Source organism: Mauremys mutica, chromosome 3 (genome assembly GCF_020497125.1).
Source record: "Mauremys mutica isolate MM-2020 ecotype Southern chromosome 3, ASM2049712v1, whole genome shotgun sequence".
NCBI lineage: Eukaryota > Metazoa > Chordata > Testudines > Geoemydidae > Mauremys > Mauremys mutica.
In genome coordinates, this window is record NC_059074.1 from 64,649 (window position 1) to 80,915 (window position 16,267).

Consider the following 16,267-nt stretch of genomic DNA (forward strand, 5'->3'; position numbering starts at 1 on the left):
GCTTGGGATTTATTCATGGGGCTAAAGCCCCAGAGCCCCATATAAGTCGGCGCCTATGGCCCGGAGGTGTGTGCAGGTGCCGCCGGGGGAGGGGGATTGAATGGGCACCGTGAGTTTTGCCTGCTGGGAAACGTAACTGCACTTTGTGTCGAGTTTGCAGTGTCTGCCCCTACGGGGGCAGCCTCGCAAAGGCGGGGACCTCCTGCCGGCAGGAGAGAGGGGCGGGGAGAGCCCTGGGAGTTTTGCAGCTGAATCTCAGCGACGCGCACAGAGCAAAATCCTTCCCTCCTTGCAAGTGTGAGCGTTAGAAAGCGGTGCAGCCCCAAGCCAGGGAGAGACCTAGGGTCTCGGATATAACACCAGCGTGGTGTCTTGTTTCTTGCTGCTCATTGACACCCGGCCCCCGCCTCAGGGATTATTTAACTGACCGCCCTTCTGCTTTGAAAGTGTGTGTGATTGTGGCGTGTCAGAGCATGTGATGAACAGGTCTGTCCTTCCTTCCCCTTGGCTTTGTTGCTCTGCATGGTAAGGTGGCGTCGTCGGTTATTCTTGGAGACCTGAGTAGTTGGAAATAAAATAAGGCAGCGTACGCAAGCCTGATAATATTTCCTGTGCTGTTACTTGCATTCTCTCGAAGTGAGTGCTGGGTGGTATACCAGGCGTAGCTTTGCTAAATGTCAATAGGACACTACAAATCGGTCATTAAAAAGAGTCTGGCAGAGCTGTGGTTGTCAGTTATTGCAGAAAACAAGTCTGCTTTGAGTTAGGGCAAGGTCCTGGCAGTGGATGCAGTACATTGGAGGTTTGCATGGCTGCCACATCACCCAAATGGATGGCAACATGCATTTAAGGAGTCTGGAATTTTATCCTTTTTGCATTTGACAGTTCAGATAGTGGGTATGTGATCTTGTTAAGATTATAGGTTTATATGCTCAAAGGTTAGGGTAGCTTGCTGTATATTTGGATAATTTATGGCTTATGATATTGCTTAATGTCACTTTAACTGGAGCTGATCAAAACTCTTCAGCACAGTGACTTCTTGACCGTAATGAAGGTGTGGAAGATAACAGTTTTGGTTGAGACTTGGTGGTGTGGGGTTTTTTTTTTTAAATCATCAACATTTCTGTTTTAGAAAACAAAAATATTCTCCTTGGGCAAGAATGGAGTGGGGAAAAACAAAAACTGAAAATATTTTCTGGTAGTGTGTGGGTTTTTTTATTTTTTTTAAAGGGGGGAGGGAATAAGGCACTTGTCTGTTTCCTTGTACTCTTTGGGTCGGGGATGGTCTTATCTGTGTTTGTACAGTACCTAGCACAATGAGGTCCTCGTCCATGACTAGGGTTCTAAGTGCTATGATAATACAAATAGTAAATGATTAGTCCCTGTTCCAAAGTATTTATAATCCATTTTAATATCTGTAGTAGGCTCTTCCTCTCATGGCTCTGTCACTTCCTCCTCCTAACGGGGGGGGGGGGGGGGGGGGGGAATTCAGTGTATCTACTCCCTGCACTCCAAATATGGGTGTGCTAATGTAGCTGTCCTTTGAAACAAGAGAAGCAGTGAGGTTGGATCTAACTGTTTTCCTCACTTGAAACTTAATTTGTGGGAGGTTAACAGTTATAACTGAGAAACAGTTTTTATTAGAAATTTTGTACCCACAAGAATGCATATGACAGGTCCATGTTCCAACGAATTTATAGTTTGAGGCCTCAGTCTCATGGTTGGAGTCTAAATGATGGACTTGAGAGACATGTGAGAATGTAATGTACACGAGGAAACAGGATGAGGAAGGAAAGATATGACTTACAGGTATGATTACACAGATGTGCATGTTTTGATGGCTGAAAAGTTTTTAAAGTGTAAGTGCACATTTTTGTGAAACTAAAGGTAAATTTATAGTATATAGTTTTGAGTGATAGCTAGAAATGTCCAACAAAAGTTTGACTCTGAGTGAAATTATTTGTGTGAATTGGATTGATTTGTCTTTAGTATGCTCCCGGGGGAATTCTGTGCCAAAAAAATGAATTCTGTGCATATTATTTTAAAATTCTGCATATTTTATTTGTCAAAATAACACAATATAATCACACCAGTTTCAATTCTTTTGGTAGTTTATTTCAAAATACCTGTCAGCAAGTATGTCTGTAACCATAAAGACAACAAAAAAGATTCAGTAAATGTTCTTTGACAAATAGATTCCTTACTAGGCATATTAATAGAGGACTTTGAGTAATAATTCATTTAAACTACAATACAGAAACAGATTTCCCACACCCCTCAGAAGCAGTGAAGAGGCTTTGTGGAATCAGGGCTAACGGAGGAGCTGAGGAAGATGGAAGTAATTGCTGGGAAGGAGCCTGGGAATGAACCTGGAGAGGGTTGTTGGGTGTGGGCGGGAGAATTATGGAACATTTTTTTTGGGTGGGGAGGGATTGTTAGGGAATTGGGAAGCCTGGCCCATGCAGACCTGGGAAGCCTGGCCCATGCAGACCTGGCTGACCCCTAGCCTCTCCATTCAATCAAGGAACATTTGCCTGTCCCCGTGTATCTTTGCACCCACACTCAGCTACCCCGTCCTCCCCTGTTCCTATGTGTCCCTGCCCCCCCCAGCCACCTATCCTCTCCCATCCCCATGTGGCCCTGCCCCCACTCAGCCACGCTCCATCCCCAGGTGGCTCTCTGCTCCTACCCTGCCTCTCCCATCCTCATGCCCTGCACCCCCATTCCCATTGAGCCAATGGCTCAATGCTGTCACCAGCTAGCTCCTGTGCCCCTGCCCCAGTCTATCTCTCCCCCACTAGCCCTTCTGAACCCAGGTCTGTGTGACCCTTCCTCAGCAGCTCTATGTGCCCACTCTGTGTCTTTCGCAGCTGGATAAGTTTGTGTACTGCCTCTTTAGTAGAGTAAAAACTTAGTTTTGAAGACTTGCTTCTGCCTGTCATGTGTTTTATAATAATTCTGATTACATTTTAACTTCATTTTTTCATTACTGTAAAATTACATGGGTTCTAGACTTGAATATTGAATATATGAATATTCTATACATATTCAACTTCAAGTTGAATATTTATAGAAGTAAATTTACCTTGTTTTTAATAATGCAAATATTTAAAAAATGCAGATTTTTTTTTAGGTAGGTCAAATATGTAAACAAACCTTTATATAAAAGCGTGGCTTTGCTAATATATGTACTATTACAGCACTGTAAAATGGAGCAAGGACATTTTATATGCGGTGTTAGAGGGACACTAACTGTAGTCTTTTGACCGATACAAGAAATATTGCATACTCTAACCAGTTAAAGAAAAGAGTAAATACATTTAGAAACTTATTATAGTAGTATTGATATTTTTTAGGGTGTATCTGCATTACTGTTATAAACTTCTTTGTTGTTTTTAGGGGTTTTATATGTAAAGATGAGAAAATTAATATCCTGTTTAGCATAAATATTTATTTGGCTAAGTAAATAAGATTATGTATTTTTGGCCAAGATTGGTTTTTATTCTCTTACTATCTAATAAGCCCCCAAAAGAAGTGTAAGTTAGGGGAGGAACACTGATCCTAACTCTTCCTGGTTTTGCCTGGCTGTTTGGGAAGTATTGGGAGTGGTGTTAACTGTTCTCTATTCCGAAATACCTATGCACAGTGTGGTGCTTTGGAACCTGATCCTGCAAGGTGGTGAGGCCTTTCAACAAGGTGGTGTCCAGCACTTTGCAGGATCAGGCCCTTAAATGTGGTTCCAACCTTGCTAGGAATTTTTCTGCTACTATTGGCATGTCAGAGCTTTAGTTTTTATTTTGTTTTTGTGGCTTAATATCTCTCTTTGTGGAGAGACCAGGAGATAGCACAAGAACAATATGGTACTTTTCAGTCCTGCTGACTCAGCACACTAATCCTGTTGTATATTTAGTGCTTGAAAATACAGGATTTAGTCTCTTGCCACATATACAACAAGAATCATGACTTGATGTAGCCAGTTTCTGGGACACTGCACCAATTTATTGGAGAACAGGGAAGCCTTAATTTGAGGACTTCAATAACTCAGACATAGGTTAGGGGTTTGTTATAGAAGTGGATGGGTGAGATTGTGTGGCCTGCGTTGTGCAGGAGGTCAGACCAGATGATCATAATGGTCCCTTCTGACCTTAAAGTCTATGAGACACTGCATCTTTTGCTTATACACATTGTTAAATTGAAGGTCGTTGATGGCAATAAACAGTTACAAAGGATGCCTGCGACAACATTATGTTTTTCTGCAACCGTCTGAGGGCGCGCTGCTGTCAAAATCTGAAAGACAAGTTTCAACTAAATATGTGAAAATGAGGATGACTTGTTTTCTAAATTAGCATAAGAATGAGGGGATATTTTTGCATCCACGTTGTTTTTTTCCGGGGGAGGAGGGGAATTGAGTGCATTGAGAAAATGTAATAACCCAATCTTCCTCCTTCTAATGTTTGAAGCTGAAAAGGGTGCTATGAATATTCATGACCAAATTAAAAGCCACAGGAAAAGCAAAGAACCAGCTGGAGACTAAGGAATCTGAAATCTTCTTATGTGAAGTATCGACACAGAATCTCTTTTAACCATAGAGAAACTGTAAACAATTTATAGCCTTCAAAAGTGTGCTAAATGTGTTAATAATTTTGCCTGTTTCTTAAAAAATTTCTTTTCATGATTTAGGGGAAGCACCAGCATGAAAGATGTAGACAAAATTGAAACTTTAAAAGAAGAATGGTAGGTGCTTATTTTTTCTTTGTATAGTTCTGTCCTGTCGTGTACCATCTCTTTATTAATTCAACATATTATTAATTAATAATAAAGCAAACCTTCTGTAGCTTTTATGAAAAAAATATTATTGATTTAGTGACTATGGTTTGATATGCACATGTTTTATTTGGCTCCTGCCTTCAGGAATGAAAGTTGAAATAGAATCCCGTGACATTTTATGAATCTTTTTGTTAGGCTAGTACATCTCTTGTTGATTTGTTTCTCACTGCCTCTTGAAGTACAAAGCTGCCATAACTAACGGCTGGCTAGAGCAAATGTTTCTGCTCCTATTATCCCACATCACTGAGTTCTTTTTATTATAAAGCACTGAGGAACACTTGCAATTAAAAACAAAAGCACTGTGTTGAGGATCTGTGTTCACTTTGTCCATCTGCTCCACATACATTTTAGTTTTTTTTTAGAAGAGGGAAATTGCTTTTGCAGAACACTTCTCATATAACTGCAATCACAAATTATAGGGGTGGAAGCTTTCCAAGTGGCTGCATGAACATTTATGCTTACAAGTAAAATCATAAATCTGTCTGCCTTTCTACTTTGACCCACTGGAAGCCTTTACATTATATGTGAAGATGTCTAGTTTTTATGCCTATTAAAGCATAAGGTCTTAAGGAAAAACACTGTAAATGCCTTAATAAATGCTAATAGTTCATCTGATCTTTTGTGGGAGGGGCGAGAGGGACAATTCATCGTAATGATGTAGTGAAAATAGGGATTGGGGGTGGGAATTGTTAACTTTTTCTTGATGTCACTAAACCAGTAAGATTGTTTTACTTCGTTTAAAAATGTTGATCTTGTGTCTAACATTTTTATGCTAAAATTGGTCATACTGCAAACTCTGCAATGAAGATTCTTGTTAATACAAACAGACCTAATTAATATACTGAGCCATTCAAATGAACAATACTTTTTCATGAACATTCATTCCAACATGAAGTCCCAATTTAGGAAAAATATATTCAGTTTTCTTTAGTATAAGAGTTGGGATTATTTGAACTGTTTGAAATACTTCTTGAAGTGCTAAATTAAATAAACTTGTGTGAGCTCCTCAGTAATGCTTATCGTAGAAGTCAAATACTGCATAATCCTGTCTGAGAACTTAAACTAAGAAGTAGTCAATCATTCTGAATGAACTATCTAGTTTCTAGTCAATGAAAAGGTAACATAGTAAAGAGGACTCTGTTTCTTTACACTGTGTACGTAGCACTGTGGGTGGAAATTTGTACTTAATAGTAAAATGTTTTGTAGGCTTTCGCACCAGGCTCATTTCCAAAATATCAAAGCCTTCTGTTATATAGGCTTCCAGTAGGCTAGAGTAGCACTGGGAGACAGCTATACCCAGGTTTATCAATTGTAGTGCTAAAGACCACAAATGTCACGAAGATTTTAGGGATCTGAGGGTGAAGGGCAAATAACCAGAAAATTAAATATGAGAATAACTGATATAGAGACATCTTTTGTTTTGTAAGTGACTTTTGAATTTTATCTCTGAAGATGCATGTATTTTTGCAGAAGTGGCTCAGTGAAAGCTAACTCAGACAACAGCAAATGTTTTTCTTAGTGGCAGGGTTGACTCTGACATGCAAGTTTTCTGACTTGCTGTAGTAACAGGAAGAAAACACATCCTCTCACAGAGTTGGATTCCAAATTTAGAAGCTTCAGTATGGATGAATTTAATTCCCTTTGTACGTCAGAAGAATGGCATAATGTGAATCTGCTATAGGCTGAGCCTTTTCATGAAAAGAATGTGATGTTGCACTCTAGCATATTTTCATAAAATAATATGAATATAATGTAACTGGAATATGCTTCATGCAAAAGATCTCTTGTAAGGTATCATTACAAAGCTTATAATCTACCGAGTGTGGTCATTCTATTTGTATAAATATATCACTCTTGTATCTGAAGCTAGAAATATGAAATACAACTCTGAGGGTCTGTTGTAATTATGCAAAGTGTGGGCCATTAATGGTGGTTTGGAACCTTGATGGCTCCCATTAACCAGGACAACTAACTGTGGATAGCTCTGTTTGCAGGCAGGCCTTCCTGTGAGTCAGGGTCTTACGGTGACATGATAATGTCACCTGAGCTGGAATCTATCTTTAACCTGGTGTTTTTCCGTTGAGAAGGAGGGGTGGGAACCCAGAGGGACACAGGATTCCCACCTTATGCACAAGATATATAAGTGGGTGGAACAGAACAAAGGGGGCAGCCCTCATGAGAAATCCCCTAGCTACCATCTGAGCTGGAACAAGGGCTGTACCAGGGGAAAGGATTGTGCCCAGACAAGGAAGATGTCCAGTCTGTGGGGAAAAAAAAATTATTGAAACATCTCTGAGGGTGAGATTTTAACTGTATTCAGTTTTAATACTGTATTAGGCTTAGATTTGCATGTTTTATTTTATTTTACTTGGTAATTTACTTCTGTCTGTTACTACAGTCGAACCCATTTATCTCGATCTCGGTTAACTTGCCAATCCTATTAAGTCGACGTTTTAGAAGTGGAACCGCCAAACTCCCTCTTTGTTTTATCGGTTTCTCATCGGTTATGTCGATTCTTTAATCTCGCCGAACCCTAATATCTCGAGCACAGAAGAGCGCCGAATTTGCCACTAACCGAGGTCGAGATAAATGGGTTCGACTGTAACTCCGGCGGCGGCCCTGCCCGGCTCCTGCCGCATCCCTCCCCGGCCATGCGACTCCTGCCCTGGCCCCGGTTCCCCAGCCGCGCATTTCCCCAGACGCCCGGCTCCCCGCGTCCCTGGCCGCCCGGCTCCCCGCGTCCCTGGCCGCCCGGCTCCCCAGCCCCGCGGTTCGCCGCCCGCCCGGCCCCGCTTCCCCGGTCCCCGCGGTTCGCCGCCCGCCCGGCCCCGCTTCCCCGGTCCCCGCGGTTCGCCGCCCGCCGGCCCCGCTTCCCCGGTCCCCGCTTCGCCGCCCGCCCGGCCCGCTTCCCCAGCCCCGCGGTTCCCGCTTCGCCGCCCGCCCGGCCCCCGCTTCCCCGGTCCCCGCTTCGCCGCCCGCCCGGCCCCGCTTCCCCAGCCCCGCGGTTCCCCGCTTCGCCGCCCGCCCGGCCCCCGCTTCCCCGGTCCCCGCTTCGCCGTCCGCCCGGCCCCGCTTCCCAGGTCCCCGCTTCGCCGCCCGCCCGGCCCCGCGTCCCCAGCCCCGCGGTTCCCCGCTTCGCCGCCCGCCCGGCCCCGCTTCCCCGGTCCCCGCGGTTCGCCGCCCGCCCGGCCCCGCTTCCCCGGTCCCCGCTTCGCTGCCCGCCCGGCCCCGCGTCCCCAGCCCCGCGGTTCCCCGCTTCGCCGCCCGCCCGGCCCCGCTTCCCCGGTCCCCGCGGTTCGCCGCCCGCCCGGCCCGCTTCCCGGTCCCCGCTTCGCCGCCCGCCCGGCCCCGCTTCGCCGGTCCCCGCTTCGCCGCCCGCCCGGCCCCGCGTCCCCACCCCCGCCGTTCCCCCCGTCGCCGCCCGCCCGGCCCCGCTTCCCCGGTCCCCGCGGTTCGCCGCCCGCCCGGCCCCGCTTCCCCGGTCCCCGCGGTTCGCCGCCCGCCCGGCCCCGCTTCCCCGGTCCCCGCGGTTCGCCGCCCGCCCGGCCCCGCTTCCCCGGTCCCCGCTTCGCCGCCCGCCGGGCCCCGCTTCCCCAGCCCCGCGGGTCCCCGCGTCGCCGCCCGCCCGGCCCCCGCTTCCCCGGTCCCCGCTTCGCCGCCCGCCCGGCCCCGCTTCCCCGGTCCCCGCTTCGCCGCTTCGCCGCTTCGCCGCCGCCCGCCCGGCCCCGCTTCCCCAGCCCCGCGGTTCCCCGCTTCGCCGCCCGCCCGGCCCCCGCTTCCCCGGTCCCCGCTTCGCCGCCCGCCCGGCCCCCGCTTCCCCGGTCCCCGCTTCGCCGCCCGCCCGGCCCCCGCTTCCCCGGTCCCCGCTTCGCCGCCCGCCCGGCCCCCGCTTCCCCGGTCCCCGCTTCGCCGCCCGCCCGGCCCCGCTTCCCCGGTCCCCCGCTTCGCCGCCCGCCCGGCCCCGCTTCCCCGGTCCCCGCTTCGCCGCCCGCCCGGCCCGCGTCCCCAGCCCCGCGGTTCCCCGCTTCGCCGCCCGCCCGGCCCCGCTTCCCGGTCCCCGCGGTTCGCCGCCCGCCCGGCCCCGCTTCCCCGGTCCCCGCTTCGCCGCCCGCCCGGCCCCGCTTCCCCGGGCCCGCGGTTCGCCGCCCGCCCGGCCCCGCTTCCCCGGTCCCCGCGGTTCGCCGCCCGCCCGGCCCCGCTTCCCCGGTCCCCGCGGTTCGCCGCCCGCCCGGCCCCGCTTCCCCAGCCCCGCGGTTCCCCGCTTCGCCGCCCGCCCGGCCCCCGCTTCCCCGGTCCCCGCTTCGCCGCCCGCCCGGCCCCGCGTCCCCGGTCCCCGCTTCGCCGCCCGCCCGGCCGCCCGTCCCCGGTCCCCGGTTACCCGCTTCGCCGCTTCGCCGCCCGCCCGGCCCCGCTTCCCCAGCCCCGCGGTTCCCCGCTTCGCCGCCCGCCCGGCCCCCGCTTCCCCGGTCCCCGCTTCGCCGCCCGCCCGGCCCCCGCTTCCCCGGTCCCCGCTTCGCCGCCCGCCCGGCCCCCGCTTCCCCGGTCCCCGCTTCGCCGCCCGCCCGGCCCCGCTTCCCCGGTCCCCGCTTCGCCGCCCGCCCCGGCCCCCGCTTCCGCGGTTCCCCGCTTCGCCGCCCGCCCGGGCCCCCGCTTCCCTGGTCCCGCGGTTCCCCGCTTCGCCGCCCGCCCGGGCCCCGGTTCCCCGCTTCGCCGCCCGCCCGGCCCCCGCTTCCCCGGCCCCCGCTTCGCCGTCCCGCTTCGCCGGATCCAGCCACGTGCAGGCACCGCGGTAAGGGGGCAGGGAGGGGGTGTTGGAGAGAGGGCAGGGGAGTTCAGGGGTGGGGGGGTGGATAGGGGTTTATCTCGATCATCGGTTATCTCGACGCTTTTTGGCAAACCCCTAGGCCGGCGACATAACAGGGTTCAACTGTACTTGGAACCACTTAAATCCTACTTTCTGTATTTAATAAAATAACTTTTTACTTATTAATTAACACAGAGTATGTATTAATACCTTTGGGGGGGGGGGAACCAGCTGTGCATCTCTCTATCAGTGTTATAGAGGGCGAACAATTTGAGTTTACTCTGTATACGCTTTATACAGGGTAAAATGGACTTATTTGGGGTTTAGACCCCATTGTGAGTTGGGCATCTGAGTGTTAAAGACAGGAACATTTCTGTAAGCTGCTTTCAGTTTAAGCCTACAGCTGTTAAGGGACGCGGTTCAGACCTGGGTCTGGGTTTGCAGCAGGTTAGTGGGTCTGGCTCAAACCAGGCAGGGCACTGAAGTTCTAAGCTGCCAGGGCAGGAAAGCAGGAGCAGAAGTAGTCTTGGCACATCAGTTGGCAGTTCCCAAGGGGGTTTCTGTGACCCAACCCGTCACACAATAGTACAGCGAACAATGCATATTAAAATGGTCCACAAGGCTGTTCTAGTTACTGTTTTCTAACAAAATTACAGAATACATGGGATATGGGGAGGAAAAGACCTTTTGGTATGGAATTTCTTGTGACCTTTAATGTGTCTCCTACACAACTCATTTATTTTTATTTTGTAGGGTGTGTAAACAAGGAACCGATGACCAAATTCCTAGTGGTACAGAGCAAAGCTGTGAATTTTTTGTTGATAACCTTTTTGAAGAAGCTCAGAAGGTTGGTGCTATATGCATGCCACCAACTAAAGTTAAGAATGAAGTAAGTGGTCAGCCTTTTAATTTGTATTCACTATAATCAATGTTTTATCATGCTGGGTATAAATTCCAGAAAACCAGCAGGGTTTCTACCCAATTTACCTGGTGAAGGTAATGTACCAATAGTAACTACCAAGCAGACTTCCATGTGGAAATCATCTGGTTAGCTAGGAGAACTTGCCATGGAGACCAAATCCTGTGGAACTGGAGTAATGAACCCTTTGTTCTCAAGAATGATGGCAAAGCATGCAGAAGAGCATCCCCACGGCAGTGTACAGCAGAGAGGAATATGCAGCCCAAGGTTTTGATGTTGGACAGAGGTGAGAGAGAATGCCATAATGGCGTATACGTGTTCCCTCCAAAAATGTATTGAGCTTATTTTATGGTGTTCCTAAACTAGTTGAAGAAAACTTCACTATGCTAATGAGAATAATAGTGAAGTCTTCACACATTTTAATTTAAAAAGTAATAATTCAATACTAACTGGGATTCTTGGACTACTTAAATGGCTGGAAAACTGGTTAAAGTAACAACTATAGTGAAATCAATGTAAGAGTGTCCACTTCAAGCATTTAGGTGAATCAGATTGTACACTGATTAAACAGGTGCAATTTTTTTTTTTGGGTAGATAAGGCCTAAATGGACAGTGAGCAGATGAGAAATGAGATGCGACAGTGGGATGCTTTGCACTGGTCTGTAGCGCCATGTGTCTTGTCTCTCTCTCACACTCCCTATCGTTGCATGGGGATTGGGAGGGACAGGAGTTAATAGGCTTTTTGGACTAAGGCAATTCCAAGGAAGAATTTGGAGGAGGCAAGGGTCTTGCTACTGTGCCTTCACATGTAAAAAGTATTTGTAAGGGAGTATAATTTGGCTGGGTGCCCTACTCTCTTTAGGTGGACCATGCCCACTGCTCGAAGGCGAGCGTTAGCTGCCACCAGTTTGGTAAACTTAATGTACCCTCTCTACACACATTTTCCCCCACCAGTCATACATCATTTGAATGCCTTATATGTCTACTTTGATGTGAGGGATTATGTTCCATTACCATAGAAACGGGGATAAACAATGACACCATCAGTATGTTTAAATATTTGCCTTCATTCCTGTTAGTTTTATGACTGTATTATTTCAAGACATAAAACTGGATTTCTTTGGGACCTCAAAGCATCACAACAGCTATCTAAAGGGTAAAACAAAATCTGATAATACATGTGTACAGGTATCATTGAAATGTAATAGCGCTGGTGATACTTTTAGTCAACATCACTATCATCTTATTCATCCGCATGACTCTGTCAGAAGTGTGTGGGTTACCACAGTCTTCATTGACTTGGCATGTACACAGTTCTGTGCAGCAAAGATTGTTCTAACTACAGACACAATTGATTATCCAGTGACCCCTGACTGGTACAGGCACAAATAAGGTCTTGTAGAAACTCAGATGCCATTGGGCCCTTGAAGAATACAGGAAATAGTTCATCATTCATATTTTTCCATCCATGTTGCAATGGTAATCCAATATCTGGTTTACCTATGTGCAAAGAAATCCAAATCGTTGTTTGTCAAGATGCTCTTTTGATATGCTCTTCAAAACTCTCCTCCTGTGGTGGGAGTTTGGTGACTGACTTTTCCTTTTTGATGCCTAGATTGAGGTTTAAGCAATTCAGGTCTCTGTGGGTCTTTTATTTCTGCACTGCACCAGCCATTTGTTCATTTGAAAGCTGTTCATCAGGCTCACTTGCCAGAAGAACATCCACAAAACATTTGGATGACTTAAATTCCTGCTGCAGGTTACTAGCAGCTTGAATAGCATCAGCTAATTTTATTGTGCTGCATAAAATAATCGTAGACTCACTTTGTCCTTGCTGTGCATGGAATGAATTTGCAGAAACAGTGGTGGTTTTTCTTTTTTTCTAAACTTGCCGGTAATTTGCTATTGGAATAGCTTGCAGTTTTTTACATCTCAGAGGAAAGTAGGGTTTTATTCCTTTGTAGCAGCTTGGACAGAAGAACTTTCTTATAGATAAGATCATTGTCTGCATGTTATCAGCTCATTGACTCTTCAGTGTCATAAAGTGACTATTGTTACAGTGTAACTAGATGGTTTGCTTCAAGATTAATTATACTCAAGTAGGAAGAAAGGCCATGTTGAGTGATTAAACTGCATCCTCAAATTAAGTCTTCTGCACAATGTCATCTCATCTTTGAAGTGTTGCCTTTCTTATATTGGTTGCTCTCTCAAATGTTTCTATTTTATGAAGTGGTGGTGGTGTTGTGTTGGTCCCAGGATATTAGAAAGACAAGGTGAGGTAATATCTTTTATTGGACCAGTTTCTGTTGATGAGAGAGACAAGCTTGTGAGCTTACACAGTGCTTTTCTTTAGGTCTTCATTTTCTCAACCACCTTGTCTCTCTATTTTATAAAGCTTTTTTTGTTTTCTCAAGCAAACAATGCAACAGGACCAATGGCAGGAAGACCTGCTTGCTCTGGTGGCTATAGAAGCAGGTGAACATATAATGCTCTCTGATCAGAGTCTGTTTTCTTTCTTAGTTCAATACAACTCTGACATGTGCCATGTTCTACTTGCTTGTGTATTTCTAAAAGCAGCCCCTGTGGTAGAGTATTGGTTGCACATCATCTAAACTAGAAAACTAATCCAGTAGCTGCCTGTCATAACTATAAAGGGAAGGGAACGGAACAGCCCTCCTGTGTACAATACTATAAAATCCCTCCTGGCCAGAGACACCAATACCCTTTTACCTGTGAAGGGTTAAGAAGCTCAGGTAACCTGGCTGACACCTGACCCAAAGGACCAATAAGGGGACAAGATACTTTCAAATCTTGGTGGAGGGGAAGGCTTTTGTTTGTGCTCTTTGTTTTGGGGGTTGTTCGCTCTTGGGACTAAGAGGGACCAGACATCAATCCTTGCGCTCCAAATCTTTCTGAACCAGTCTCTCATATTTCAAACTTGTAAGTAACAGCCAGGCAAGGCGTGTTAGTTTTATCTTTGTTTTCTCAACTTGTAAATGTTCCTTTTGGCTAAGAGGATTTACCTCTGTTTGCTGTAACTTTGAACCTAAGGCTAGAGGGGGGGTTCCTCTGGGCTTTGTGAATCTGATTACCCTGTAAAGTTATTTTCCATCCTGATTTTACAGAGATGATTTTTACCTTTCTTTCTTTAATTAAAAGCCTTCTTTTTAAGAACCTGATAGATTTCTCCTTGTTTTAAGATCCAAGGGTTTGGATCTGTGTTCACTAGGAACTTGGTGGAGAAGTCTCTCAAGGCTACTGGGAGGGGGATAGTCTGGGGGGAAGGTAGACAGAGTTTCCCAAATAACTCTTAAAGGATTTGGGTGGTGGCAGTAAAACCAGATCTAAGCTGGTAATTAAGCTTAGAGGTTCTCATGCAGGTCCCTACATCTGTACCCTAGAGTTCAGAGTGGGGAAGGAACCTTGACACTACCAATACAATTAATCTCTCTTGGCTTTTGCTGCCAGCACCACAGAATTCTGCCCAGCCCTGGTTGCTTCGGACAAGTTTACATTCTTTCGATTTTTTTCTTGATAAATAACATACTTCTCAAAGTTTGTGGAGTCTTTTTCTCTTTAAGATTTTTGTAGCCTCATGTCTACATATTCTGTAACTTTCCTGTAGAGGTAAAATACCTAAAGTATATTGTTAGTAATGCGATACCACTATCTCAATTTTTTTATATTGTACAGTATACAGATTTGTGTTAAATTAGATAAGAACATAAGAATGGCCCTACTGGGTTAGACCAAAGGTCCGTCTAGCCCAGTATCCTGTCTTCTGACAGTGGCCAGTGCCAGGTGCCCCAAAAGGAATGAACAGAACAGGTAATCATCAAATGATCCATCCCCTGTCGCTCATTCCCAGCTTCTAGCAAACAGAGGCTAGGGACACCATTCCTGCCAATCCTGGCTAATAGCCATTAATGGACCTAACCTCCATGAATTTATCTAGTTCTTTTTTGAAACCTGTTATGGACTTGGCCTTCACCACATCCTCTGGCAAGGAGTTCCACAGGTTGACTGTGCGTTGTGTGAAGAAATACTTCCTTTTGTTTTAAACCTGCTGCCTAGCTCTTGTGTTATGAGAAGTAGTAAACAACACTTATCTACTTTCTCTACACCAGTCATGATTTACAGACCCCAATCATATTTCCCCTTAGTCGTCTCTTTTCCAAGCTGAAAAGTCCCAGTCTTATTAATCTCTCCTCATATGGAAGCCATTCCATACCCCTAATCATTTTTTTCCCCTTTTCTGAACCTTTTCCAATTCCAGTATATCTTTTTTGAGATGGAGCGAACACATCTGCACACAGTATTCAAGGTGTGGGTGTACCATGGATTTATATAGAGGCAACATGATATTTTCTGTCCTATTTTCTATCCCCTTCTTAATTATTCCCAGCATTCTGTTCACTTTTTTGATTGTTGCTGCACATTGGATATTTTCAGAGAACTATCCACAATGACTCCAAGATCTCTTTCTTGAGTGGTAAGAGCTAATTTAGACCCCATCATCTTATATGTATAGTTGGGAATATGCTTTTGAATGTGCATTAGTTTGCATTTATCAACATTTAAATTTCATCTTCCATTTTTGTTTCTCAGTCACCCAGTTTTGAGAGATCCTTTTGTAGCTCTTCGCAGTCTGCCTGGGTCTTAACTATCTTTAGTAATTTTGTATCATCTGCAAATCTTGCCGCCTCACTGTTTACCCCTTTTTAAGATCATTTATGAATATGTTGAATAGGACTGGTCCCAGAACAGAACCCTGGGGGGACACCACTATTTACCTGTCTCCAGTCTGAAAACTGACCATTTATATCTTTGTTTCCTATATTTTAACCAGTTACCAACCCAGGAGAGCACCTTCCCTCTTATCCCGTGTCAGCTCACTTTGCATAAGAGCCGTTGATGAGGGACCTTGTCAAAGGCTTTCTGAAAATCTAAGTACGCTATATCCACTGGATCCGCTTGGTACACATGCTTGTTGACCCCCTCAAAGAACTCTAGTAGATTGGTGAGGCATGATTTCCCTTTACTAAAACCATGTTGAGTCTTCCTCAACAAATTATGTTCATCTATATGTCTGACAATATTGTTCTTTATTATAGTTTCAACCTGTTTGCCCGATACTGAAGTCAGGCTTACAGGCCTGTAGTTAGTATGTTAGTGTGAAAATTGCTATTTTTGTTTAGTCAGCACTTCGACTGAATCCAAGTATGAAGCAGTGTATTGTCTTTAATACTACCCTGTGCATAAGTGTCACTGAATTTAAAAAGATAGTTTCTAGAGTATTTCAAAAGCTGATATGCATGCATAGGCAATTACATATTAAAACTTTCTATCAGGCAGAGTAGATGCTACATTTTTATGTACAATATCTTACAAATGGAGACGTATTACATTATGAATTAACATGCAGTACAAACTATGGGCATGCACGCTACTGCTGCTGGTGCACAACCTTCATTGTGAGATTGATCTGATCACCAAATCTCAATTGAAAATATAGAAAACTATTGTACTCACTTTTCAGATATTTTTACAATTAAGAATGTGATGTGAAAACAATTCATGTTGGTATACTGCAAAATGTTGTTCGTCTTTTTTGCTAACCACCATCATTTCTGGGGAAAAATAGTTGCTCATGCAAAACCAATAAAAAATCTTTTCATACATTGTTGTTTGGTAACTGACCAATAAACACCACATTA

General features: G+C 46.1%; 1 protein-coding gene across 3 annotated transcripts in view; it reads left to right on the forward strand.

Moving 5' to 3' along the window:
* LOC123367668 (UBX domain-containing protein 2A-like) overlaps positions 1 to 16,267 on the forward strand; it is a 33,707-nt gene that overhangs the window by 3,539 nt on the left and 13,901 nt on the right. For 2 of the 3 annotated variants that reach the window (XM_045012038.1, XM_045012037.1), the window contains exons 2-3: positions 4,681 to 4,734; positions 10,385 to 10,520. In XM_045012038.1, coding sequence (XP_044867973.1) covers positions 4,694 to 4,734; positions 10,385 to 10,520 — 177 coding nt within the window. In that variant the 5' untranslated portion in view covers positions 4,681 to 4,693. Of the gene's footprint in view, positions 1 to 1,783; positions 1,810 to 4,680; positions 4,735 to 10,384; positions 10,521 to 16,267 lie in introns of those variants that run through there. The other variant, XM_045012036.1, reaches the window with a different exon arrangement.